At 43.8% G+C, this 27,681-nt stretch overlaps 2 protein-coding genes across 8 annotated transcripts in view; both read right to left on the reverse strand.

The window, feature by feature from the left end:
• Positions 1-2,009, reverse strand: part of LOC118415356 (E3 ubiquitin-protein ligase Midline-1-like) — a 16,386-nt gene extending 14,377 nt beyond the window's left edge. For 3 of the 7 annotated variants that reach the window (XM_035819901.1, XM_035819902.1, XM_035819898.1), the window contains exon 1: positions 1,473-2,008. The gene's annotated coding sequence lies outside the window, so the exon portion shown is untranslated. Of the gene's footprint in view, positions 1-1,458 lie in introns of all 7 variants that reach the window. The other 4 variants (XM_035819904.1, XM_035819903.1, XM_035819899.1 and 1 more) reach the window with 2 other exon arrangements.
• Positions 2,010-4,507: 2,498 nt separating this feature from the next.
• Positions 4,508-27,681, reverse strand: LOC118415357 (cytosolic beta-glucosidase-like). Its single transcript, XM_035819906.1, has 15 exons — positions 27,567-27,681; positions 19,185-19,386; positions 18,237-18,331; positions 17,935-18,071; positions 17,339-17,406; positions 16,702-16,772; positions 15,594-15,701; positions 14,545-14,757; positions 13,263-13,454; positions 11,646-11,912; positions 10,114-10,333; positions 8,130-8,324; positions 7,510-7,654; positions 6,486-6,629; positions 4,508-5,455 (listed from the first exon to the last, which is right to left on the reverse strand). The coding sequence occupies exons 2-15, from the start codon at positions 19,384-19,386 to the stop codon at positions 5,347-5,349; spliced, it is 2,166 nt and encodes a 721-aa protein (XP_035675799.1). The 5' UTR covers positions 27,567-27,681; the 3' UTR covers positions 4,508-5,346.

Here is a 27,681-nt window from a genome sequence, read left to right on the forward strand (position 1 = left end):
GCTCTGAGGAAGATGTCTGACAGACATCGAAACGTCAGCAAGTAAGTCCAATTTTGGTTGTGCACAAGAATTCCCATATATCCTATATTCTACCAACCTGATGAAATTATTTTCGGGGATATATTTACGACTGTTTTAAAAAAGGAGGCCCGCTTTCAAAGGGTAGAATAATTCAATGTGACAACAGACACGTGAGCACACGAATGATCGTGTAGTTCAAAAACAATCATTTTGTTTGAACTCACATTCCAACTGTAACGTTAGGTTCCTGGCTACGTAATAGTTTTTTTTAGAACACCTTGTAACGCCCGTCTGACAAGGCTTTTACAACAATGTTTTGAAATGGATGACATGTCACAGGTCCTCATAGACTAAGGGGTGTAGCTTCAGTGTGACTGTGACATGTCCTGATCTGGTCCTCACTTATGTAATGTTTCAAACAAAGAGCCGCCCTAATGGCGTGTGTCTTCTGTCCCACGGTCTGAAGAAAGTACATGGGCGAGTCGTTCTCCCTCATGCAAAACCCCCACTCTGCTTAAGTAAACACAAGGCAGGCATAACCTTATCCTTAAGTTGTAAAACTATCACTTCATTCGCTATCGCCAAAATAGCGCACAATTGGAATTTCGCCAATTCCCATCCATCGCCATGTCCCCGGCCCATTTAACATTAAACGTCACAAACAAGCCGCAAGGGGCCCACGTCCAATTATTTCGAGGTTTTAACAAGGCTATCTTCAACTGAATATCCAGGCCTCAACTGAATATCTCGGGTTATCGCGTTAACAGACAGACAGACAGACAGACAGAAAGAAAGAAAGACATGTAAACACATTATTGAAAACTCAACATTCTGGTGAAGGTTAGGGCATTGTCACGAAATGGTAGAACAGACAGCCATACAACAGAACAACAGAACGTGACGACCCAAACCTTACATTGTAGTCCAACCGGTTAGATGGGCCGCACATTGTAGACGCCCTGGGGTAGCTTGTCTGTCCTATGCTATGGTTGTTGTCCTATGCTCATATACCAGTAAACATGTATTATCCCGCCGTAAAATTAACACAGAATCTGTATTCCTTAGTGTCAGCAGACCCACGAGTCGGTTGGCTGAATGACAATTAGATTATCTCGCGTTGTAAACTTAGAAGGACATACAAGACTACTGTACAGAACTAAAGTAAACGTGTTAGCATATAACCTGACGTATGAATGCAATCTCTGCACACGAAAGTTGTAATCAATACTGTGCCAAAAGGAATACGTAATATTCTGAGATCAGACACTGAAAACCAGTTCCAGTCCTTACTCCGTCCCCAGATTAATATGTACACAGAAAACACGAGTATCCGTTACAGTCAAGACGGATACCACCAACACATATTGATCACGACCCTGGGATATGTTTCAAAATTTTGCATATCCGCGTTATTGTATCTAAAGTACCAGAGTTTACCTGTGCGAGCTCACCTGGCGTGTAGTCGGACTCACAAGTCGTTCACATTAGGTACTACGAAGTCAGCGTTGCATGTCAAGACGCCGGGAACGTAGTGCCGACGACCCAGCTGTATTTACCAGCGATACAGTGCGCTATGATGTCACGGGACTGGCGTGATGTTCCTGTGTGTCAATGAACGCTGGCAGGGCGGTATTCACTGATTCCACGGAAGGACAGACTTCCCTTGTTCCCCATGCCCCGTGCATGTAGGACCAGAGACGTGGCGGTTTTGTGTCGGTGCTTCGCGGAAGCACTGAGCCTCTTCCTGCCGCAACAAGCAGACCAGAAACTGTCTACACAATACGGACAAGGGGAGGTTCGTTTGATCATACAATGGGATATGGCTGTCACAGGGCGTCGTACGATAAAAAACAGATAATCACCTATAACAGACACTCTCTACAGAAACAAGTCGACAGGCAGTAGGCACGAGAAAACGTGCTTGTTGAGGAGAAGGCCATTTTTCCGAGAAGAGCTGATCTGATCCACCCGAACCACCCCTCTCACCTCACCTGTTGGTTCCGCCCTGCCAGGTGAAACTGTTTGGGGTCACTCATCTGACCTTTAGGGCTGCTCTAAGATAATTACAGGGAACGAACGATAAAGGAGAAGTCAAACTAACACCCTGTGACCTTAACTTAGTTTGGTAGCCCCATTCTCGCCTCTTTTCTCAAGTTTCATCGTTAACTATAATTATCAATCTACTATTGTTGGTTATCAAGTATGTTGTAATTCACATTGCTACTTAGCCTATTCGGATTAAGTGCACAACAAGTGTACGACAATTGTCATTGATAGGACCTTCAGAATTATAAAGAATCAAGCAGAAACAGTCGATATCAAGAATTTGCAAAATTCGAGCCACATTCGGGTGGGAATTCCTTGTGTAGCCTCCTTCACCATCGTCTCTGGGGGCCTTGGCGTAAGTTTTCTTTTTGCGGGGGGGGGGGGGGGTGGGTTGTGATTCCCAAAAATGCCGGGAAGCCCCCAGCACGCCTGCAAGCCCGCGGCGAGAACAGAATGATTAAGAATGTCTTCAGAAGGCCAATTAAAGGTTTTTTAAAGTTTTCTGTTACAAAAAAAAAGAAAGAACTTACGCCAAGGCCCCCAAAGACACCGGTGAATGATGCTATCCAAGTGGACCTTATATCCCCTTCACACGAGAAAGAATGAGCCGAAACCCGCTGGGTTGGAATAATGTTGGAATGTCGTAGACTGCGGTCACACTGCAGTTAGAATACAACTTTGAATGCTGTTCGATATTTCCCCACTTCAATTGCAGCTCGAAAGTTTCAGCATGACAAAAATATTCAGGACGGCCCCAAGAATGGGCAGAAATACCTGGAATGCAGTGAGAATTTCTAGAATGCACTACGAATACCCAGGAATAGGGGTGGGTACCGGTACAGTGTACCGGTATCAAACCGGTTTCTCGCATTGGACCGGTCCGGAAAAACCGGACCTGAAAAAATTCGGTAGACCGGATGTTGGACCTTTTGGAAAAGGAACAGATCATATGATCAGGCATTCACGCGTTTGGGGGCTTACCGGTCGAAGAAAATAAAAGAACAAAGTAGAGTAGAGTCTATAGTCATTTCTACCAAGTTTTACAATCAATCGTACAGACGCAGTTAGACTTGTAGGATTTCAAAAAGTCAGTGGGAGTCGAATACTCCACAAAACAGATTTCTTTGTATTGAAATGGACAGTTGTTTTGAGTATCTTTCATTCACAAGTTATCACATACTGAATCAGGTCCAGGTTCAGGTCCGGACCTGGACCTGATCCTCTGGACCTGAACCGGACCTGGACCTGAATTTTCTGTACCGGTACCCAGCCCTACCCAGGAATATACAAAGAAATGTCATTCTGACGGCATTTCGGCTGATTCTCGTGTGAAGGCCCCTTGATGATACACTGCTTTAGCGGTAGCCGACAAATTGAGAGCCAAAACTATGGTGGTGACCTACAATTTGCATCTTACTGTCACGGACTACATTGTACTTCATTCCGGGGCATAGGTAGTTCGGGTTAAAAGCCTTTTATCCATAGGCAGCAGAAGGTACCAAGTTTCAAAGTATCTGAATTTCAGCAGAGCAAGTTGATCAGCGCACCTCAGAGTCCACCCCCCTCGTCGCCATGTTCATGACTAAGGCCATGTTGATTTGCTTAATATATGGATGACATCATCTGGGAACCCCAAAACTGATGTGAGCGTGCGAAGAAGACAAATCAGTCGACGTAAATCAGTCGACGTCATTATGAAATGTAAGTGGTCAGTTTTCATTTTTTTCTTTCACATCATCTTCTTTGACTTTGGAATTGACATGTGAATCCTACGCCAATAGTAATCTTTTTTCAACTTCAAGTATCTATTTGCTTGATTTACAGCAAAATAAAAAAATAAAAACTTTATTTATCTATTTTTGAAAACGGTCAAAAATTGATATGATGCGCGGATGTCATTCATTGAATATAATCAAATCAGTATGGCCTAGAAAATAGTTGTTTCCGGTTACCCAAACGACCCTAGCAGAAACTACCCTACTCTAGCCTTTTTTGGTTGACCGCTGGCAAGGGACATCGATCTGACGTCTGAATGATAACGTTATATTCAAAAGTAGACTTCCTGTTTTCCACCATTTGTTAACAGATAACGGTTTTGAACTGTTGGTGTAAATATGTGTAGTAAACATTGTGAATGTTGTACGTCTTTGTTCAATTTGTTGATATACTCGTGCTTGTAAAATGTACATCTGTAAAATTACAATCTGATGTAGAACATACCCAGGCAGATTTATCGGTAGCATAAGATAGTAACAGTGCCTGACATTTCAGCTAGACATATTTGTAGATCTATTTGTTGGATCATCTCGGTCGAAAAATCCCCAACTACCGACTATATTTTTCCTGAACCTGGAGACAACATTTTTCCTGGGCCAATTCTTGTATTGTTTTCAAGTTGTTAAGATACGCGTATACATCTAAAATGAATATCAACAACAAATTTGTAGTTTTATTTGTTTATTTCTCTTTACATGCAAAGCTGAGGCTAGGTTAGCCTCGACAGTCACACCAAGGGTCAGTATCTGAGAATTGGGTTATGGCCATAGTTACAAACTACTGGCTTGTACCTGGATCATTAGTTCGGTACAGTGCAATTTACACGAGGTACATCTTTGTCCAGGCCTTGATGATATACGCCTGTCGTAAATCTCAGCGTTTCATAACTTTTAGCCCAAATTACCCTATTGATATTCCCAGCCATCCCTCATGGTGGAAAGGAACGGATAGACAACGTGTAAATCAGGAGGAACAGGGCTAACGTATAAGACGAATTGTTAGAGGTATTTAATTAAATACGATCACTGTTTCTTAAGATCTCCTGGACGTTACATTGCTCATGATGAAACGATTTTCCTCCATGTTGTTGATATTGATGAAGACTGCGACATCCAATATCACACTATCAAATATCTATGATTCATCGTTTGATGATAGTATGGTGAAGAAGCACGGAGATGCGGAAGCAAACAGTAGCACACAACGGAATTATGTTGCTTGATCAGGAAGGAAGGTCAAGCTCGTTCACATTCCGAATACACATGCGTGGCGACAGGAATTGTGAATAATATGGCAAAGGTGATGGCCTCTGACTTGTAAACACTTCTTTTGAACGACCATTGTTTCGATTTGCATAACAATGTCCAGATGTGATTTGTTTATGTCTCAGTGGCCGCCATCTATGACATACACACATGTACATGACATGCTACCCGCAATTCATGTCGTTTCACAGGAGTACTCGGAATGGTGGCCGTCCTGGGTTGGTCTGTGGTTTGCTGCTCACACGTTGTTGTTGTTGTTGTTGTTGTTTTTAACGACCTTATCACGAAATGCAGCTCCCACACGGACACCTGGGAGGAAGTCGTCCACTGTTGGGTCAGCCGTGGTTCTGGAGGGAAAACACGTACCGAAAATTACCCAAAACATACATTTTTTTTAGCATAAAAGTCAAGTACCTAGAGAATTACTAGAGATAACGTTAGCCAGCTCTCCATGCTGTCTTACCTCATAACCAATAGAAATTTTGTGCCAAACAGCTACATAGGAGGCTGAATGTTATCACTTTGCAGTGACAGTAAGAATCATCGTCAAAATGACGCTTCCATCGAAAACTTGTTGATATTTCTAGTCACATATCTCTATATAACAGTATTTTCCTACAGAAATAATAACCGTATTTACCTACAGTATGGTGTCTGAAATGCTGGACGTTTTCATGGAGATCATGAACTTCGAAACTTATAGCATAGCAACCAGAACAGAACTACATGTAACGTTAGCCTCCTTCGCGGCCTTCCACAAGAGCTATTGTTGGGGAAAACGCTGATTCACGACTTTACTTTGTGGGTGGTGTCTGCGCCCGCTAACCGCCCGGGAACTAACCGGCGACGAAACGACCTTCGCGGCATTAGGGCCTGGTCCATAACACTGTAAACTTTAGACCAGCCAAAGAAGTTCTATGTTATCATCTGACTCCAATATAGTAGACCTACAGCAACTGAATGACAGTACTTTATGTTCTTTATTGCTATAAGGGTCAACGTCGCTTTTGCATGAAGAAATGTAATATTTTTGATATTTTTGATATTTTGTATTAATGTAAATCAACTTAAACCTATTTGGTCTAGAAAGGGGTGGTGGTGGGTGAAAGGACTAGAGTAAATTCCGTGTGGTCTGGGTACCAAGAGGTCATAGTTCATACAGGCCGCACAATGAGGAATGACGTTTGTGATGAATCAATAAAAAATACAGGGTGAAATTTCCTCATGTATGTTAGTACTGTATTGTGTTCGTTACTCTTGTTTCATGTTGAGTAGAAAGCTTCATATATCAAGCTGTGCTTTTTGCCTAATATACATAAAATATACTTAGTATGTGAATAAAGAAAACACACCCTCTACAGTGGACCGTATGATTACCTGTGGGCGGCCTCCTGAGACACCGCCTCCGTGTAAGGCTCCTGGGTGTGGCACCAGTCCCACAGGTCCTGAGCGGTCATGGTGTGAGCGGCGCCGTGGGGGAAGCCATTGTTCGTTGTGATCTCCCGATACGTAGCTACGGAGCTGGAGACAAACATAAAACATGACTTTTAGTACAAGTAAGATGATGGCTACAATGAGAAAAAATCTTGAAAGAGGAACAAAGCATAGACACGCATTCAATAGTATTATTTGTCTTTGCAAACAAAGCATAAAAGAACAACAAGTCTGGCAATAAAAATGTTATTGCCATGGCGACGATGGTCTCTAAATAGGGGTGAACATAAAATAACAAAACTCAAACTGAGAATTGACTGGAAGTTCCTGTCATGAAGATTTATTACCACTGGATCCGAGACCTAGTCACAAAGATGGGACTTATTTGTACTACAAATTTCTGATGCAGCTTGAGACTGTATTATAGTTTCAAGATGTCACCGTAGATCTAGCTACTATTTGCCACAAGAATATGATAGTTTTATGCACTCCTTACCATTTATCTATACTTTGTGCACAGCCATTCCACCAGCTGGAACCATAGCCCTACAGTTTCTCTGCCTCGAAACCAAATGTCTTGCCCCAGACTTTTCCTTTGACTGGAATTCCAGGAAGGCCAATCCAACATTGCCCTTTTCGCTGGAATTCCATCAATCTGTGACTGTCCCAGTTTTCTAGACCAAATGCCTCCAGTCCCAAAGGGAGTACATGACCCACTTTCTACCAGCGGCCGGAATTCCAAAAGCCCTGCCCACTTTACACTGGCTCCCTGATTGGAGTTTCAAACATTCCTGCTATGGACCAATATTCCTGTGGAAACATGCCTGGACAATTCCTAGAATTTTTGCAGACTAAACACAATGATATACCTTTTGGCTCGGCCCTGAGACGTCGTCAAAACAGTAAAAGACACAAACCCAATCAAAGTTCAAAGAAGTTCAAGGCATTGATTCGAGAAATATCTCACCCCTTCGGAGTCCGAGTGCGTGCAGGATCGGTGAAGTCGGTGTAGTAGAGTCCAAAGTGCTCATGGATACCAGAAGCCCACTCCACATTGTCCATCAGCGTCCATGCGAAGAACCCCCGATGGTCTACCCCATCAAGTTCAATCGCTGTACGAAGAAGGGAAGGCACCAGGTATAACTCCTTAGGTCATACCCATTCAATTGTACGAATGACATCAATTTTGTCCGTTTCTACACACACACACACACACACACGCGCGCGCGCGCACATACACACACTCACATGCACACACACACGCACGCACAAACACACACACGCGCGCGCACATACACACACTCACACGCACACACACACACTGTTTTCTACCACACTGTATAGTTGCAGCTGCTTATAGTACACTGAACAATTTCCACAACATGTATACAGTTCTAGGTGGCAACGACTTCCACTGCACTCTACGGCAGTTCGTGGGAGAAACACATCAGTATTGGAATTATGCCTTTGGTACTCGAAGATATGAATATTTCTTGTTATCGTTCTGAGCTGGTAATAGATTCTTAGTACTTGCTGCATCCACCAGTTTACTACTCTTTTTTTACATCATGCATAGTCTGGACTAACCTTTCACCACTTCGTTTGTGTACAGCATGTAGTAGCACTGCCTCCAGACGTCGTCAAGCTTTGGTGGGTCGAACGTTGCCTCCGAGATGCCTGTCTCCGTCAGGTAGTACGCACCTTCATACTGGTACGTGCGCTTGAAGTAGTCCAGTTGTCGGCGGACACACCAGGGTACCACGCGCAGGAAAATCATCTCACCTGTGGAAAGATGGAATCTGGTGTAGTCCTTATCGTGTAATGATTCATTAGAAAGCCGTGTTGATTCGATTGTAATAAAGTTTATTGCAAATTCTTGCCCGTGGGCTAATTGCAGGTAACATAAAAGATTCAAACAGTGTAAAAACAAGTGTCTACTCTAGACTAAAGCTAGTAAAAGGTAACAGAGCTGCAAGGTTAGCCGCCAATACATCACACACAACAAGCTCAGAAGTGATACATGATCGACTATGTTGGCCGTCAGTTAAGGAAAGAATGTTTACAACAACAATCTGTGCCTTCCATAAGATAGTAACGACTAAAGAACCAAAATGTATGTATGACAACTTAAGAAATATAAACACCGCACATCACCACAACACAAGGCTATCACTGAGAGGAGGCTACGTCCAACCTAAACCCCGTACAAATTCATTGACCAGAACATTTCAATACAGATGTATAAAGACCTACAACACACTCCCTACAAGTATTACAACAAAAAACCAGGAAGTATTTAAGACTAAGTTAAGAGAGTGGGTAAAGGCACAGAAAGACAAAAACCAGCCACTCGCTTCATGGTGGTAAAAATGAAACCCATCTCTCGCCGGTTCCAATTATGTTTTGTTTTATTCATGATGTATCGATGACTATTATTATTATTATTTTTGCTATATGATTTATATGCTTTCAAATACTGTTTGTTTCAATACTTCAGTTCAAATTGTATTTGATTTACTATGATTTTGCTCGACCTCCGACCTCTCCCACTCCGTTTTTGAGTTGATATTACCAAGTTTCTGTTAATTCAATTGGACATTTTGTTGTATATATAATAACTAAGTTGATTTATTTTATTTTACTTCACGTATGCAAATCACTGTTTTTCAGTTTACCATATGTTTGCTTTCTGTTATTTCAAAGTTATAATTTGTATAATTTGTACATTTCTGTTGCAATTATTTCTGTATTGTTTTAATGTGGACTCCAGGAAGACTAGTGTATTTCACTAATGGAGATCTAAATAAACCAAACCAAACCAAACCAAACCAAACTCTAGATCCTGGGTTATTGGGTTCGACTCCTTTTTCGAAGACAGTGGAAGGCGAAAGATCCCACCTTACGTGTGGGTTTTGTGATGTTAGAAGTAGAACTATTTTCTTTTTGTCAGTGAATGTGAGGAAATTTAGGTGAAATTTTATGGCCTCTTTAAACAGCTCTTTTCTTTCTTGATTATAGAAAGACCAGTTTGACATAAAATGTGTTTCGTCTTCCACCATGTTTGACGTTTGCAAGTTTTTTCACACGCGGATAGCCTCCTGTACCGTCCTCTCTCAATTTCAGGAGGGTGGGCACTAATTCTAATTTTGCTGATTGCCGAGCGCAAATCAAAATTATCTAATTCTAACAGATCTTGTTCGTTGATTCGTTCGGTATTATATACTCTGCATATTTAATCTGTTAAACATTCCTGACCAGTGTTCAACCGTCGAGGGCGATACAGGTTATCTGGCACGAGGGGGACGTTGCTGCAGTCACGTGTCGTCAGCGTCGTGCCCCGGAAATAACAGTAGACGGGTTCATTCCGTGTCAGCCGAAAATTTGGGTAAATCCATGAATTGGCTAGAAAAACTTTAGTCTTTTGTTTGTTCTGTTGTAAAGCACACATTTGTTCATGTCAAGCGCAATTTTGCCAACATTGTGCAAAAGCAGCCTATATCATATTGCACAAAATTATTCAGCTTGGCAGGATCATCCATTGGGGCCCGCCTGCTAGGACCTGCCCACTTACCTTTCGGCCAGCTTGGATCCACTGTCTCTTGATAGCCTTTTAGATCAGGTACCATAATGGACATCCAGTTGAACCAGCCAGTTTCGTCAACTTCGGTAGGCTGGTCAGTGGCGAAGATGAGGCGAGCCGAGTACTGGTTCAGCCCCACGAAGTCAGCCGTGCCGCGGTTGAACAGAATCTCCTCCTCCGTGAACACAGGGAGGCGGGACTCGGACCGACCCTAAGGAAGACAGAGGTACAAGTATTCGTTACAAATTCTACTTTAGTCCGTTGTGTACAGCCAGACCTGTATTACCGACCACGTTTGCATAGCGGCCACCTGGCCATAGATGCCACTTTTTTTCGGTCCCTTGGATTTTTCCCATTGACCTAAGAAATAGTCTATAGCGGCCACCTGCCCAACGCGGCCGCGACCACATGATATCCGGTCCCGTAGATACAGAACCACTGCCGATTACAGTCAATGCGGATTGAGTTCGCGAACGGGTGATATCAATCATTTTTGCGGTAGGGAAGGTACGGCGTGCCGTGAACAATAATGGCTCAACGTTGATTGTTATGTTAGGGTTGGGGCACGGATTCATAGAAACTGTTTAGGACTTTTATTCATCATTTACTGGAAGAGCGGCCTAAATTTGGAAGAGCCCTTCCTATCTGGAAGAAAGGATCTACCATTAACCATTGTTCTCTCATTACACAATTATTGCAGTGTATCTATATGTATTCATTTTCTTTAGAATCATTTTAACAGTAAGTAAGTTTAAGAATGTCCTGCGTGTGCAATGAATTTGTGAATAAAGATAATCAGATACTGAAATCATGTGTAACTTTTTGCTCTTGGTCAATTAATCTGCATTTTCTCTATACAGTTGGCCACCTATCTATAGTGGCCGCATTTGGCCAGTCCCCTGAGTGGTTGTAATAGACAGGTTTGACTGTAGCGGTTGACCGGTGTACATGCCAACTGTAGCCTGACGCATTGCAATTCTTCCAAGAGCAGAGTAGCATAGTTCCAGTACAGAACACCAAGCTAGTTTCGCCGATGTGGCTTCTTCAGTGGTCAGGTTGAAAGTGGCTCAGAACGTTGACGACCCTTTTTCAATCTTTTAATCTTTATTCATTAAATCAACATTACAGAGTTACCCCTTAGCAGTAGTACAATGTATCTCTGAATACCGTTGATCTTACAGTATTGAGCCAAATCACATTATTACAATAACTAGATACAGTGGGCACGACATGAACAGATACATTTGCCATTTGACTTCGATACATTTGCCATGTTTGAAACAATTAGTTAGAAATCGTGAGCAAAGGCAGAATGAAGCATTAAGACCAATACACGGCTAAAAGTTTCTTCGCTTCATTTGCCAGAATACGGTCTTCATGTGACGTGGAAGTCAAAGGCCACGCAAGCCACGTGGTACGAGTGTGTTGTACATGTAGACAATAGGGAAAAGCAGAAGTTAGGAGCTTGAGTTACAGAGTACAGAGAGCAGTTTGGTTGAGATATAATGATGGAGCTGACTTACCTCCTGTTGACTGCTAGCTGCAATCATGTCTATCATCTCCTGTGGGTAGTTGCCGTTGCCGAAGATCGGGTTTGCGTACCAGCCCAAGACAAACTGTTGGTAGAGGTGAGCGCCCAGGACATCCTGTGGGTTGTTAGGGTCCTTAGGTTCGCTCCACAGGGACCCGAGGACGATACCAACGCTTCCCTGCTGCTCGGCCCGGAACTCCTCATCGTACGTGTGCCAGGCGCGAGCGTGCGCGCGGATGACGTTGTGAGCTGCCTTGTACTGTCATTAGACATGAAGAGGAAGACTTGAACTCATCACGTTCTTTACCTTTTACTGTAGTGAAATCTAACGTTATATATCCATCCGGTAACCTTACATTCAAGAAGGCCATGTATATGCATAACATCATCTGGAAACGCGAAAACTGATGTGAACCTTCGTATTAAACAAAAGCTTAGCAAAAAAGTTTTGAAAGCTAAGTTGTCAGGAATGTTGAACAAATGAATAAACGGATAAACGGTGGTTTTGAGTTCACGGTGAAGTGGGCACCGCGAAAACCGCGACCATAAAACCACCGCGAACTAAATGCATACCGAACTATTCTTTATGCTTTCACAATTTCTTTGAATTTATTAATAACATCAAGATTATGAGAAGCGTCGTGTTGTGCAAGTCTGGAAAAGTTGTCTTGCTTCAAGCCCCTCTTACACATAGCCGAATGTAGCTCCCGAACACCAGCCGAACCTTAGCCGACTCAGGTTGGCAGTACTTCAGGAGCAGTCTGACCAGTGTAGGCCACCCCTATCTGTTGGCGCCGAACATGTCCCGAACATGTCCTAACGATCTCCCGACCAGTAAACGACTAACTCCCGACTGTGTCCCGAATGCTATCTAACCTATTCCCAACCATCCCGACCTCTAGCCGCAGACTGGCTTATCTGTCCTGACTGATTCCCAACCGATTGCTGATCTTCTCACGACTTGAAATGGACATAATTAGCGATTTTCAATAAAGTGGTCATTTTCGTTTCAATAAAAATAACCCTTTCTTCTATTTTGTAAACACCACCTAGATTAGATTTGGATCACAGATAGCTCCAATACGGCAGTTATGTTTTGTTGTTGTTCTGGGCTGGATGTCGGTCGTGTGAAGTTTGGGGATGATTTGCCTACGTCCTGGTAATAGTCATTTTGCTTTGGTATGAGTTAGCAGATATTTGTCAACTGTCTTGGGGTGAATCGTTGGTAGCTTGGAAACAAGCTGGGGAGTAAGTCAGCAGTGTTTATGGCGTGGTTAAGATTAAAATTTCACTGAGGTAGTACTCCCGAACACCAGCCGAACACTTGCCAACCACGCCGAACACCAGCCAACCAACCTATTGCAGACCTGCCGTATAGAGCCGAATGTTTTGAAAATTTCACAACATTCGGATGGCGCAAGCGAACACCAGCTGACTCAGCCAAAAAGTCTTCAGTTGATACTTGATATGTGGTTAGGTCTTGATGAGACCTCGCTCGGCCTCAAGATAGTTAGATTTTTTAATCCCCAGCTACTTTGTGTCCACAAGTTTGAAATGTGGGAAGGGGGGCATTAACTTAAGTTAACCACGATTAAAAACATTTACTTACCATTTCAGTCCTTTCCGAATCCCATATTCCTGGGGGAGCCCCGGCGATTCCAAACCCTCCCATGACGAAGGACCATGGCTCGTTGAACGTCACCCAATGCTTGACACGGTCTCCGAAGGCTTGGTAGCACACGCGGGCGTAGTCGTTAAAGTCCTTTACAATAGAGTCACTAAGCCAGCTCCCGTACTTTGCCTTAGGATGAAAACACATGAACAAACCGTTAACATTCATCACAACAACCAAACTTGCACAAAGTCCATCTATAGCTACTTTGTGTACCACAGCCTTTACAAAACCCTTCCTTACTAGCAATCGAGGTCTTCCCCGGTGCCAAACTATTTGCCAAGGTATACTCAGGACCCTTACCTCTAGCGCCCGAGGTCCGTCCCAGTGCTACCCTTTGTACCAGGGCATACTCAGGACCCTTACCTCTAGCGCCCGAGGTCCGTCCCAGTGCTACCCTTTGTACCAGGGCATACTCAGGACCCTTACCTCTAGCGCCCGAGGTCCGTCCCAGGGCTACCCTTTGTACCAGGGCATACTCAGGACCCTTACCTCTAGCGCCCGAGGTCCGTCCCAGGGCTACCCTTTGTACCAGGGCATACTCAGGACCCTTACCTCTAGCGCCCGAGGTCCGTCCCAGTGCTACCCTTTGTACCAGGGCATACTCAGGACCCTTACCTCTAGCGCCCGAGGTCCGTCCCAGGGCTACCCTTTGTACCAGGGCATACTCAGGACCCTTACCTCTAGCGCCCGAGGTCCGTCCCAGGGCTACCCTTTGTACCAGGGCATACTCAGGACCCTTACCTCAAGCGCCCGAGGTCCGTCCCAGTGCTACTCTATCTTTGTACCTGGGCATACTTAGGACCCTTACCTCTAGCGCCCGAGGTCCGTCCCAGGGCTACTCTATCTTTGTACCTGGGCATACTTAGGACCCTTACCTCTAGCGCCCGAGGTCCGTCCCAGGGCTACCCTTTGTACCAGGGCATACTCAGGACCCTTACCTCAAGCGCCCGAGGTCCGTCCCAGTGCTACTCTATCTTTGTACCTGGGCATACTTAGGACCCTTACCTCTAGCGCCCGAGGTCCGTCCCAGGGCTACTCTATCTTTGTACCTGGGCACACTCAGGACCCTTACCTCTAACCTCTGTACATAAGAAAGAAAAAAATTATGCAGATGTTAAAAGCATTTGCATAATCAGAATATTTTATGGAGGTATGAGGTCTCCGAACTGTTGTTGTGCCAGGGCCTTGTATGCATGCATATTGTTTCCTTACTTACATCTAGTGCCTGCGGCCCGTCCCAGTGGTACAGGGTAACGTACGGCGTCATGCCGTTGATGAGAAGTTCGTTGATGAGGTTGTTGTAGTAGTCGATGCCGTCTTGGTTGATGCCGCCCGCCACAGTACCGTCTGGGAGGATTCGGGTCCAGGAGATGGAGAAGCGGTAGGAGTTCAGACCTAGCCCATCAATCTCTTCAACATCTCGGGAGTACTGAACAGAAGGCATTCCAACATTTTAATTAGTCTTGGAAAGTCATACAATAGAAGATAGTGATAAGGAAGAGTTATGCTGAACATGGTGGTTTTCTTGATTATCTTTGAGTTGATTTCTGAGTAAATCTGCTATATGTAACAACAATTCCGACGTCTTTACAGCAGACGGGACGGAGACCTGCTTCGGACCGACTAGAATCTGCAAATGTAGTACTAGAAACACCTTGGTACTACGTAAGGACAAAACGGCAGAGGAGAAGTAGCCTGGAGTCGTATATCATATATAATACCAAGGTCAAAGCATCAAAGGCTCGTGCATGGATACTTTCGTTGGAGAGACTGAAAGATCACTGAAGACTCTTCAGTTGAACAAACTTGGACGTTCCATAACACATACTTAGAAAAGAATATATCTACATCAGGGCTTTACAACCATCCATCAACATAGACGGGAGCGCCATAGTCTTTCTAACGTGACGCAGTGTAATTCTCAGCCCTTGACTGGAGTTGGACGGGCCTCAACTTGGGTACGTCCAATGTTTGTGTTTGGAATTACAGTTTAACCTCGATCCAACCACCCTCGATTTAACCACCCTGAAAAAATGTGTCTAGATAAATCTCCTCTGCAACGTCCTTCAGTAAAATGCACTTTTGTACATCTAAACTGTTCATACCAGGGCAGAAGTGAACTCTCAGTCCTGCTGGTTGACAAAGTGGAGATACGTAACCCAGCGGATAACAGTTCATGGAGGTTCAATGTTTGTTTTTTTTAGCTGAAAATGATGTAGTTTAGTTAGTTTCTTAGTTTGTACGCGTGAAGTTGATAGCTCTTACATATTCATAGCTCTTGGTGGCTTCGTCCCCTTCATAGCTCCCAACACTGTGTGCATAATGGTCCCACATCGACTCTCCTTTCCCGGCATGGTTCCATGCGCCCTCAATCTGAAAGGAATGGTAGTGGTTTCTGAATTTGCTAATAGGATGAAGAAGCGGAAACATAGTAGTAAATCTAACTCCCTTGTAATGCTTATTCTCACTCAATAATAAACATTGTGTTGTAATCAAAGTTCAAATTCTAGTCAACATAATTCGATATATAACGTTATGTAAGTTGATATGTTATAAAATTAAATTCCTATTTCTGTTCAGTTGAATATTCATCACCAACTTCCAAATGGACAAACATTACAACAGCGTGTGTTACAGTCTGACGTAGCACAAAATAGAAACGTACATTCACAAAAACGTCTCACATCGTTTACAACACGGAGAGTGAATGGTTCACGAACAGTATGCATGCACTTCTTATCCAATATGGTCTTAAGATGAGCGTGCTAAACATTCAGCTAAGCCACACTAACTTAATCTTATGACATACGCACGAGCATTTATTTTCGCCTTTCTACAAAACTGTAGACATATGTCACCCAATAGAATCCTTGGTCAATTCGGATTTCATGCTTGGCTGATGACCTACTCTTTGAGGTAAGGGGGGCACATAGTCAGGGCATGGGGCCACAGCGCAATATTGTTCCCCTCTTTAAACTAGAATTGCAATAAAAACATTATTGATATGGCGACGATTGTGTCTTACAGTCTTACTGGAAGTGAAAATAAGACAAGCCTGGGAAAGAATGGACTGGATGTTCAGTATTGTGGTATAACTGCATTTTTTGCTGGATTTTTCTTTTTCTTTTCGCCCTCGCGTATTTGTTTTGAGGTCTCCAAAGGCTGCCATCCATAAAATCAAGTGAGCGTGGCCTTATCAAAACTTGACTACTCTTTGCCAACTAGTGATGTATCGCCCTTCGAGTTTGAGCACGCGAAAAAGCCTGTCATGTCAGGGCGACCCAATCTCCAAGCAGATCTCACGGTGGCATAAGATAGATGATATGCCACCGCAATATCTTCTGGGAGATTAAGGGTGGCCCCGTATACATACCTGATAGGACGCTGTAGCAGTCGACCAGAGGTACCCTTCCGGCACAGTGCCAGGCCAGAAAATATCGCGGGCTGCGAACCAAGGCGGAAGCAAACACGTCGTTAATGCCACCGCCAGCTCAACTTATCCGTAACCGCAAGCTCCGTGCCCATGAATATTTTCATCAGGCTGGTATTTCACCGATAATAAGATTCTTTGACTTTGTGCACAAATAAGTGCTTTTACAAACAACGTATCGATAAATTTCCTCAGGACAATTCACAGGGTCACATTGTACTGCAGCATAGGTGTCGCTGCTTACAATTGTGGTCCAAAAAACATCCAAAAATAAAAAGCCGGCGGAGCCACTCTTTGAAATAATTGTGATCAAGGCATAATTTGAGCTTAACCTCCATAATTCTACACTCTTCTCAATAGGGACATCAAGTACACTTTTTTCACTTGTATTTTGTGATTTTTTTGTACATGCTATTTTTCATGTCCTTCATTTTGTGTTATTGTTGCTATTGTTATTGTTATTGTTATAGTTATTCAATAATGTACATGTTCATGATAGACCGCAGGGAGAATAGCTACAATATAACGTTACATCGCCAAGCTGAGTGTGGATCATTATAAACTAGAAACTCGAACTTACTCAGCTCTGCCACCGACTGAGACTGCACGTTTACCCAGTAACTGTTGCACCGCCGCACAACCGTCGCCCTGTGGTGAAGGAAAAGACACTATTCAAGTGAAACCGATTGCTCGGTATCGTTTGTGTGTGTTAAATCATGTATTTTACCTTCCTGACCGCTTGGATATCAAAATAAAGGCAACTGTTATCTTTTGCCAAACCATTGTTTTATTCTCACGCTCGCATCAGGTTTGTGGTTCCTATAGGTTGTCATCCCGAAACGTCAGATTCCGGGCTCTTATTATACTATAGTACTGTAGTGGAACTTTCGGGAACCTTTGGTAGTATTTTGTCTGAAGATAGTACGGTCTTCAATTTGGAGTGGTAGATAATATGCAGGGGTGTTTTGTATGAAACATCTAATTGACATGACTGGACATAGCATTGAAATTGAAGGATCATTCAAGTGCCGAGATTTTAGGGCCGTAGGTAGGTGAGATAATGTGAACACAATCACACGGTAATGCTGTTACTGTGGACGTAGTTTGCATAATTACTGATGTGAAATTTGTTTCTGTCACCACCACGTTTTAGAAAGACACGACATCGGTACTTACACAAAGTAGATCTCACCAAGCTTGCTCTCTCCTTCTGGAATCTCCCACGTCAGCCTAATCTCGTTTGTAAATAAGGGCCTGCGATTGGTGATGCTGTCGCCCTGAGAACTGCACGTGATCCGCTTCAGGCCGGAACGCTACATGGAGGGGAGGGCATTGGCGAATTGTAAGATATTGGCGCAAATATGCTAATTCTTAATTCCGACTGTTTCTGCTTAGTTTCTGCTGATTCTGTTTAAGTGTAAAAGGACCTGTAGAGGGAGAGATCACTCCGACGGTGAGAGTACGCAAGTAGGACGCACCTCTGACGGTGGAAGGAAGGTGCCGACCGGCTCGGTACTGCCGGGTCGCCGGGCCTGCAGCAGGACCGACCGGAACTCGTCTCCTGCGACATGGACTGTAGGACGAACAGTGCAACAATTAATGGTTGTGGTAGAGATATTGTTTCCCTCTTTAATTGAATCTTACATTTGATGATAGCGTTTTAATGACCATTCAAATGTATCGAAACGACTTCTGCCATGTAGCAAAACGACTTTTGCCATGTAACAAAACGACTTTTGTCATATAGCAAAACGACTTCTGCCATGTAGTAAAACGACTTCTGCCATGTAGCAAAACGACTTCTGCCATGTAGCAAAACGACTTCTGTCATGTAGCAAAACGACTTCTGCCATGTAGCAAAACGACTTCTGCCATGTAGCAAAACGACTTCTGCCATGTAGCAAAACGACTTCTGCCATGTAGTAAAACGACTTCTGCCATGTAGCAAAACGACTTCTGCCATGTAGTAAAACGACTTCTGTCATGTAGCAAAACGACTTCTGCCATGTAGCAAAACGACTTTTGCCATGTAACAAAACGACTTCTGTCATGTAGCAAAACGACTTCTGTCATGTAGCAAAACGACTTCTGTCATATAGCAAAACGACTTCTGCCATGTAGTAAAACGACTTCTGCCATGTAGCAAAACGACTTCTGCCATGTAGTAAAACGACTTCTGTCATGTAGCAAAACGACTTCTGCCATGTAGCAAAACGACTTTTGCCATGTAACAAAACGACTTCTGTCATGTAGCAAAACGACTTCTGTCATGTAGCAAAACGACTTCTGCCATGTAGTAAAACGACTTTTGCCTTACAGCAAACATGGCAAAACGACTCCAAGGGACTGACGATATAGCTTTCTCTTTGCCTCCTTTAGCTACTTTCGGCTTAATAAAAAGTCCAGAACAGAAGCTTTTCACTGACCGTTGAACCTGTGGTGCGCCTTGTCGTAGTCCGCCGCTACACGGTACGGGCTCAGAGTAGACTGCGGGCCGGCTGTAGCTCCCCGTGTCAGCATCATGCCCGCACAGGCCGACTCGTCCGCACCTTGCAGCCAGCAGGGCGCCGAGGCTGAGCACAACCCGGCCGTCCAGAACAGCAACGCGAGTAAAACAAGCCACTTCATCTGTATAGGAACCGTCAAGGTTCTATCACAACCTCACAAACAACCGAGCTTGCTCCCAACCCACTCCTACCATGGTTGGGGGGAGTGTAAGTGGGACTTCTAAGCTTCTTTGCTGTATCATTTGTTAAAAACTGATGATTGAGAATCACAGAATGGGCGCTGTAGTGATAGAAAACATTAACAAAACTGATTGAAAAATTGTTTTTCTCAGTTAGGAGAAAGCATATAGTTTCAGCCTCTCGTGACCATGGTCTCTCTGATACCTAAGGGGTGTCTTTTGAGTAATTAAGCTCATTTGTTAAAAACTGATGATTGAGAATCACAGGAGAGGTGCTCTAGCGAGAGAAAACATTAAAAAAAATGATAGAAAATTTGTTTTTCCTAGTTAGGAAAGGCGTACAATGGTACAGTCGACCTGTGGTGCCCAGCCCCTCGTGCCCAGCCCCTCGTGCCCAGCCCCTCGTGCCCAGCCCCTCGTGCCCAGCCCCTCGTGCCCAGCATATCGTGCCCAGCATATCGTGCCCATATGGCTGGCACCGGGAGCGCTCCTTACCCAGATGATACTAGTATTGCATCGTATGATGAGGTCATAAGAGCGTACCTGCGCCAAACGGCGTAAATCATAGAAAAATAGAGCTGAAATGGATTTTGAACATGTTCAAAGTTTCTCCATCGTCGTACGATCTTTATTGCACCTATAGAAGACTTCATTATGGTCATTTTTTCTACTAATGACGTTAAAGATTCATGAATTTTTAGCATGTCGTGATGATTTTAGTTTCCCCTGATATTGTCGATGTTGGCGAAAAGGGAAACTACATCAGTCGCAACTGGCACAGTAGCAACCAGAGAACAGCGCGCCCGTAGAGGAGCCTTCATTCAAGGCAATGTTTTCCACGTGGCGGATTCGCTATCACGCACAGGTGAGGCAGACAATTGTTTGATCGCTTCATGCACGAGTTCATAGTTAGATCAAATCTCAGCTCTGGTCGGCCTCGGGTCAGTTTATTATAACCGTAATAACAATGGGGACAACTCGAAAAGAAAGGCAGGCTCTATGAGTCGGAAATATATGTGATATAATGCTTATGATATGATTTTTGTATGATGACATTTTTTGCTGATAGCATATCATAATACGATCTTCGAAAAAGCCTGACTCGTAGAGCCGGCAAGCAGGCCGAGACCAGTACTTGTGCTTGATTTGAACCTTTGCTTGTAATACTCTTGTTGTCATGGTCTCTTTTAACTTATTTTTACAGTTAAATATATTATAGGAAGGTATTCAACCGCTACGTCCACATTTGCTTGGTTAAAGAAGCACAAAAGCGGTCAGGTGGCTATTCAGAAGAGACGCAAGTGAAAAATCGTACGACGCTGGAAAATTTTTTAACATCATCCGATGCTCTGCGCATGCGATGGCTGATGCTTACGATTTAGCTGCGATTTACTGCGCTCATCGTACGATATGCGGAATATACCATCGCAAGAAATACGTACGCGCTTTGTAACCGGGGCTAGGCCGAGCCCACTTCATGCGTTATCACTCCAAATATGGTGTCCAGGTCAATTCTGGCAGCCGGACAGAAAACGATTACAACACCGGACCAAAACTCATAGAACAACTGTTCCCGCTCTTCAGGCGAATTTGTGTGATATACCTTCGACTGCCCCGCGATTTAGGCCATATTCACACGAAACAAATTCTGGTCGTTTGACAATGGGACTCCCGCTCAGGCTGTGCCCTACGTTATACAAATGGTGATCCCGTATTAACCCGCCGTGACCTCTGACAGCACACGTTTGGTGCACAAATGAGGACTCAGCCTATTTTCATGCGACGACCTGGGGCTACATCTTGTGCGAGTATACATATATACGTAAACAAACTATTGCATAATGCAATTCCAAAAGAGTCTAGAGATGTGTACATGTGTAGCGGTCGCCATATAAGAATGTATCTAGGTGGCAGTGGCGGTGGCACCCGCATGGGGGAGAGAAAAACTCCGAAAACTCAAGCTGAAAAAAATTCACCAAACCTAGCTAGTCTACCGGCGAAATTCGCACCTGGAAATGCAGGAAATGACGTTTCACAGGGTCAAGACTTTAAGACATCTCCGGACCTCCCTTGCGACGGCTCGCGTCTTTGACACTGGACAAGATGAAAATATGTTGCCGGAAAGTCGCCCTCAAGAACCATTTTCAGCAATCAAAATTTTACCATCAAATTAAGCTTAGTTTACAAGCAAAGTTTGCCCCTCAAATGCAGGAAAATTTTCTCCGTACCGCCCTTGCGACGGCTTGCGCCTTCGGCGTTCACATAGTAAAAATATGTTGGGGGCGTGGGTCGTCACCCTCAAAATTCTGTTTCTGTAATAAAATCTAGAAACGACGAACGGACGAGCATGCAATATTGTTAACGATGTTTGCCGACAGCTTGCTGTAGAGAACATTTTACCACTTAACATTCCTTGTCCCGAGAATTGTGCAAGTTAGTGTCCAGAAAGTGACGGGCGACGGGTTAACGTTTGCGAAAGGGTTTCAGACTTCGCGCCGGTCATAAAATACAAGTAGCTATAGCCGCCGCCGGACGCACGGGGTAAATACACACGGAGCCAAAAATACGTCGTTTGCAAAACGTCGTAAGCCATTGTTGTACGACCCAAAATTATCATCGTGCAGTTTGCGAGGCTGGGAGCGTCTTAGATCTCCCGCTGGGCGTCCGAACGTTCACCCCGGAGATGACAACGTACATACAATAGCTGTCACCTGGCGTGGCGTGGTTTCCCTGTCGCCATTTGAAACTCGGAGGAAAACGATTGAAAACGTATAGAATCTGCATGTCAATTACATTGCACCAACGTACGACCCTATTGGGGAGATGTTTAAAAAATAAGTGAAAAAAGACAAGGGCAGTTTGAGTTCGAACCCGGTTGAATGGCTTTAAACTCTTTAACTTGTTAACTTCATGTGTACAGATAGTAGACCGTTCTACGATATGGTATCTATAATGCGCATGTTAGGTTTGAAGATTTACATCCTTTGTAACGTGGGACCTTCAGCGCAGGCTTCGCCTTACCCATCGAACTGATGTGGACTGTACGATGTCTCTCTTTTGCCCCCACACAACCTACCAACCCCCTCCCATTTCCCCTTCACATATACCCACACTCCGCATCCTCTAACCCTCACTTAGGTGAAATGAAAACGCATTTAAAAAATCGCCTTTTATAAATGTATATAATTCATAGGCATGTAACAATGATTGAAACTCTGGCCTGTTTTACACTAACTTATTGGTATTGAGTGTGCTTTCAATGTGCAATTTCACATGTTGTATGTGATCTACATAAAGTTGTTAAACAAGAGCTTCTGAAAAAAGCTGGTCTTTCGCTTACTTATATATATACTTATACTTATATATATACTTATGGGTGCCAAGTCTGCAACGTTGGCAGCTCTGGCACAGTTTGGTCAAGTGCTAGGTTATATAACTGTTTAGTAAGGTAGTGGTTCTCACAGAGTATATTTTACTTGAACTGTATAATAACACAACTGTATGAATGATGTTAACTTTATTCGGATTGTTTCGCTGTTAAGAACGGCTCTGTTACAGTACAACAGGGTTTTATCAAAGTGCACTGTAGTAATCAAATTTATCAGTAGATGTGTCCTGAATTTCTGAAAGAACAAAGTATTGTCACCATAAACAACATAAAATATTAACATGGCATATACAGTAATGGAAATAATTTTTTTAATGGCAAGATCAAGTGAAAGGCAGATATTTTAAACTAAAACAGGTCTGTGGTATGTTTAATGGAACGTTTCGTTTCTTTTAGTAACGCAATATGCTTTTACTTGACGGAGTCCGTGACGTCACGCGCCAGACTCACTCCGTCGAGCTCGGTCAGAATCTTCCCTTTCGAAATTATAAATTAAATGTGGGTAATTCTATTTTCAACGCATCCGAGGGCTACTATTTTGCTGAAAGAAGTTTGTTACACGAAAATAGCCTGAAATTTCTTAGAGTAAGAAATTTCCGAATACGCCCCCCTCCCACACCATGTCAGATGCGGCGCACGCATCTTACACAATTCTAGATTTTGTAGCGGTGATTTTCCATAAAACAAAGTAAATGACATGTCAAACTGTTCTCTACAATGTCTGTTTTATTATAACCAAACAGCGAACATGTTAGTTTATAAATTGTACACAATCTTACGAAGAAATCCTCACCGTTCACATCCGTCTCTGCAAATTCCTGCTTATAAGCCATGCATAAACCAAGCAGCACATTCATGGTAGGCCGATACGTATGTCATACATACTTGCATGGCCTTTGGCAACGTCGAATCTGCAGCGACCAATATCTCGCTAGCACGATATGGCACGGACCGCAAACCAAGCAGCACATTCATGGTTGCCCGATACGTATGTCATAACGTTACATACCGTCGAATCTGCAGGGTAGAATATCTCGCTAGCACGGTATGGCATGGTCGACCCGGACGGACAGAAATCTAATTTCCGTCTGATTGCCTTTCGCCGCGGAAGCGCGGCGAAAGACAAAAAGCACATACTCGTAATCTCAAAGGTTTTTGAAAATGAAAGAGGCAAACTCCCCATCGCACATCACTCCGTTCAGTCGACAATGTGAGAGTGCGGCGCATTTTGGAAAAGAAATATCAGCCGAAGAAGCAAAAAGAGTGGTTCATTTGAGGTGCAGAGCTGCATGGCAAATTTCTCAATCAGTGGAAGCGAACGTAACGCTCTCCTAACACCACTGATTTAGGGTGGGTCGGGTAGCCGTAAACACGACATTTTGTCCATGGCCATGGACAAATGATGTCCATTTTAATTCCAGATGACATCCTCTGGGAACCCAAAACTGATATCATGATACGAGCGTGCGAAAAAGTGCGAATCAAGTTGCAATATGAAATTTAACAGATTACTACACCACACAGTATGGTATGCCGAATAAAAGATTCTCCATTTTTGTTCTTTCATATCTTCTTTGACTTTGGCATTGACTTTGGTTTTCTACAACTTTAATATCCTTGGAAAGAAGAGACCCTCTTAACACAACCATGCTTTATTCACACCAACGTTTCGTCGACCGTCTGTATCTTCTTCAATGACGTACCAACCTGATGAAGCTATTAATAAAAATTAATATCCGTTTTCTGATTTTTATTGCAATGCACTACTTTTGGTATCAGTTTGCGGAAGTTAAGGCATAAAGTTGCTCATTTTGTAAATGCTTTGTACGATCTACACAATGCATGAAGACTTGTGCAAGACTAGGTCAATTCCGTGAACAAGATGGACTGATAGCCATCGAAAATATGGAGGTACGTGTGTTTACCTTTAAAAATACGTGACTGTTAAATTCCTATTAACTGTGCTCATACGTGACTAATGTGAAAAGCCGCGTTGTCACACAATGTAACGATGTACATACTCTACAAATATAGATGTCAAGTCTCAGACTTCGTGTTGACGGCCTGCCTTCAACTGATGTTGAAGTGACGGGCGTAAATATTAGCTCTGCCGAAGGTTATTGAGTTCGTGTACGTGGACGACACAGCCGCGAAGTCACGTTTTCCATCAGCTGAGCAGACAAGTCACATTTGCCCCTATCCTGGTGCTCCCCTGACCCTGTTCGCGTTTCTGCATTATTCATTCATTACCAAGTCGCTTTTCACGACTGTTCTGGCAATGTCTAGCCTTGATGACGATAAGCTTGCTGTGATTTACTGTGCCTTGAGGAGTTTGTCTAAGCTCCAAGCAGATCTTGCGGTGGTTTAAGACAGTAACATAAGCTGGGGAAGGAGTTTAGCCGGCAGAGCAGTTTTATTCCACCGCGGAAATTATTTTTTAAGACAAAATAGATATTTTTTTGTGTGCAATGTGTTTATCTTTACGATAAACATGGTGAATTAAGAGCGTCGTAGATTTACTACGCTGCACCACAAACAGTAACACATGTCTAAAAGAGACTTTCAAAACTCGGCTGAGATGTACAAACTTCAGCGACAGCTTCTATTGTGCCAGATAAAGACCACACCATGTACCATACCCATCTGTGCCTGGTGGCGGTGCCCTACTCGGTTTCTCTAGCCCCCGACATGCCGAATGCATGTGAAACACTATCAATTCTGTCATTGCACCGGTAAGGCACATGTCAATTGTGTGGCTGATATTTTCTGAATTATTCCCCAACTTTTGAACAGGATTTGTTTAAATGCCAACAGGTTCGTGTCTGGAGACGTTGGCCCACACAGTAATGGGCCAGCCCACAGGCGGGTTTCGCTGCCGAAACTTCCTAAACGATTTCTTTCAGTCTACAAATCTCCTTTCGTACTTGACAGCACGGAAACTGAAAATTTCAAACAGACTACTGCTCACTCCATTGTTAGTGACTTCGCTTATCTGCACGGGAAAGGTCCCCAATGCTGGATAATTGCATGAAATTTGTCAAACGTCGTCGACAAACTTACTAAATTGCGCGCTAAAAATCGGCACACGCGGAACAATTAGGCCGATAACTGCCTGCGTAAAGGCGCAATACCGACAACATGTATGAAATTGTTAGTAGTAGTAGTAGTAGTGCACTGTATTGTTACTAGGAGCAAAAAAAGTGATATTGTGGGAGGTCGTGGCCATGGGCTTGTCCCTGGCGTATCGGTAACAAAAAAGAGACGCACTCCTGCTTAATGCCTAGGTTACACATAGCCGAATTTGGCTCCCGACTCTCTCCCGACTATGGTTTAGGAGTGATTCGGGAGCTAGTCGGCTGTAGTCGGCTGGCGTTCGGCTGAGTCGGCTGGCGTTCGGCTGGCGTTCGGCTGAGTCGGCTGGTGTTCGGCTGCCTCAGTTCAAAATATTCGGCTCTGAACGGCAACTCTGGAATGGGTCGGTTGGTGATCGGCTGGTGTTCGGCACGGTCGGCTAGTGTTCGGTTGGTGTTCGGGAGTAAGTCAGCAGTCAAATTTAATCTTAACCACGCCATAAACATTGCTGATTTACTCCCAGCTTGTTTCCAACTTACCAATGATTCGCACCAAGACCGTAGACAAATCTCTGCTAACTCATTTCCAAGCAAAAAAGACTATTGCCAGGACGTAGACGAATCACCCCCGAACTTCACACGACCGCCATCCAGCCCAAAACAAAAAAGAACCATAAATGCCTGACTGGAGCTATATGTGATCCAAATTTGATCTCTTGGTGATGTTTACAAAATAGAAGAAAGAATAATCTTGATTAAAAACGAAAATGAGCACTCTTTTGAAAATCGCTGATTATGTCTATTTCAAGTCGAGAGAGGGTCGGCAATCGGTTGGGGATCAGTCAGGAGTGATTCGGCAGTCTGCGGCTAGAGGTCGGGATGGTTGGTGATGGGCTAGTTAGCATTTGGGACACAGTCGGGAGTAAGTCATTTACCGGTCGGGAGATATTCGGGACCTGTTCGGCGCTAAAAAAATAGGCGTGGCCTAAACTGGTCAGACTACTCCCGAACTACTGCCGACATGGGTCGGCTAAGAGTTGGCTAGTGTTCGGGAGCCAAAGTCGGCTATGTGTAACCTAGGCATAAGGCCGTCAAGGCCGGCATTACGATTGGGGAGACGACTGTGACATACCCAATAAAATTTGTTCTCTATCAGTCCATTGTCTAATTACTATAATTGGATTTAAGGTCGCGGGGAAATACTTTTGTTAAGGATATTCATTTGCAGTGATTTTATGTTCTTGACAGCCAGTCGGTAACCACACAGCGACTCGGGTCCTACAGACGGACATAGCTTTTAGCGGTGCGGTACTTTCGAAATAATCAACTGTCACTGATCTAACCCAGATCTGGATCTAACCGTATCTACCCTCTTCATACCTAGTACAGTACACCATAGTGTTGACAGTCAAACCTGTCCCAACATTGGACTGGACACTGCTCTGGGCCAACGCGCTATCAGTTACGCCACACCATCGCCACATTGTCAGCAGAAGTCAAGGAAAAAGTCATGTGTACATGTAAGTCGTAAATGAGCAACCGGAATTATTTTAGAAGGAATTGTGTCTAGATTACACTTCGAAATTGCAAGCAGACTAGGACACTACTTGAAGAGGAAGAATACGTTTTCCTGAATGTTATAATGCTGATGAGTAACACCAACCTTCGACTGGGGAGTATTGTGTCGTCTTCCTGCGGCCGTCCCCTGGTTGTGTGCCTCCTAGTTTACCTGACACGCTATATATATTCACGTGTGTACGTGGCATTGCTAGGGTTTC

This window comes from Branchiostoma floridae, chromosome 5, assembly GCF_000003815.2.
Source record: "Branchiostoma floridae strain S238N-H82 chromosome 5, Bfl_VNyyK, whole genome shotgun sequence".
NCBI lineage: Eukaryota > Metazoa > Chordata > Leptocardii > Amphioxiformes > Branchiostomatidae > Branchiostoma > Branchiostoma floridae.

Bases quoted from the DNA above. Each gene is read 5' to 3' on its own strand.
- LOC118415357 (XM_035819906.1), bottom strand. From the start codon at position 19,386: ATGAAGTGGCTTGTTTTACTCGCGTTGCTGTTCTGGACGGCCGGGTTG. The intron at 15,702-16,701 runs GTATGTATACGG...CATTCCTTTCAG, and splicing joins CTGCTACAGCGTCCTATCAG to ATTGAGGGCGCATGGAACCA. The intron at 10,334-11,645 runs GTAAGTCAGCTC...TGTCTTCCTTAG, and splicing joins CAGCTAGCAGTCAACAGGAG to GGTCGGTCCGAGTCCCGCCT.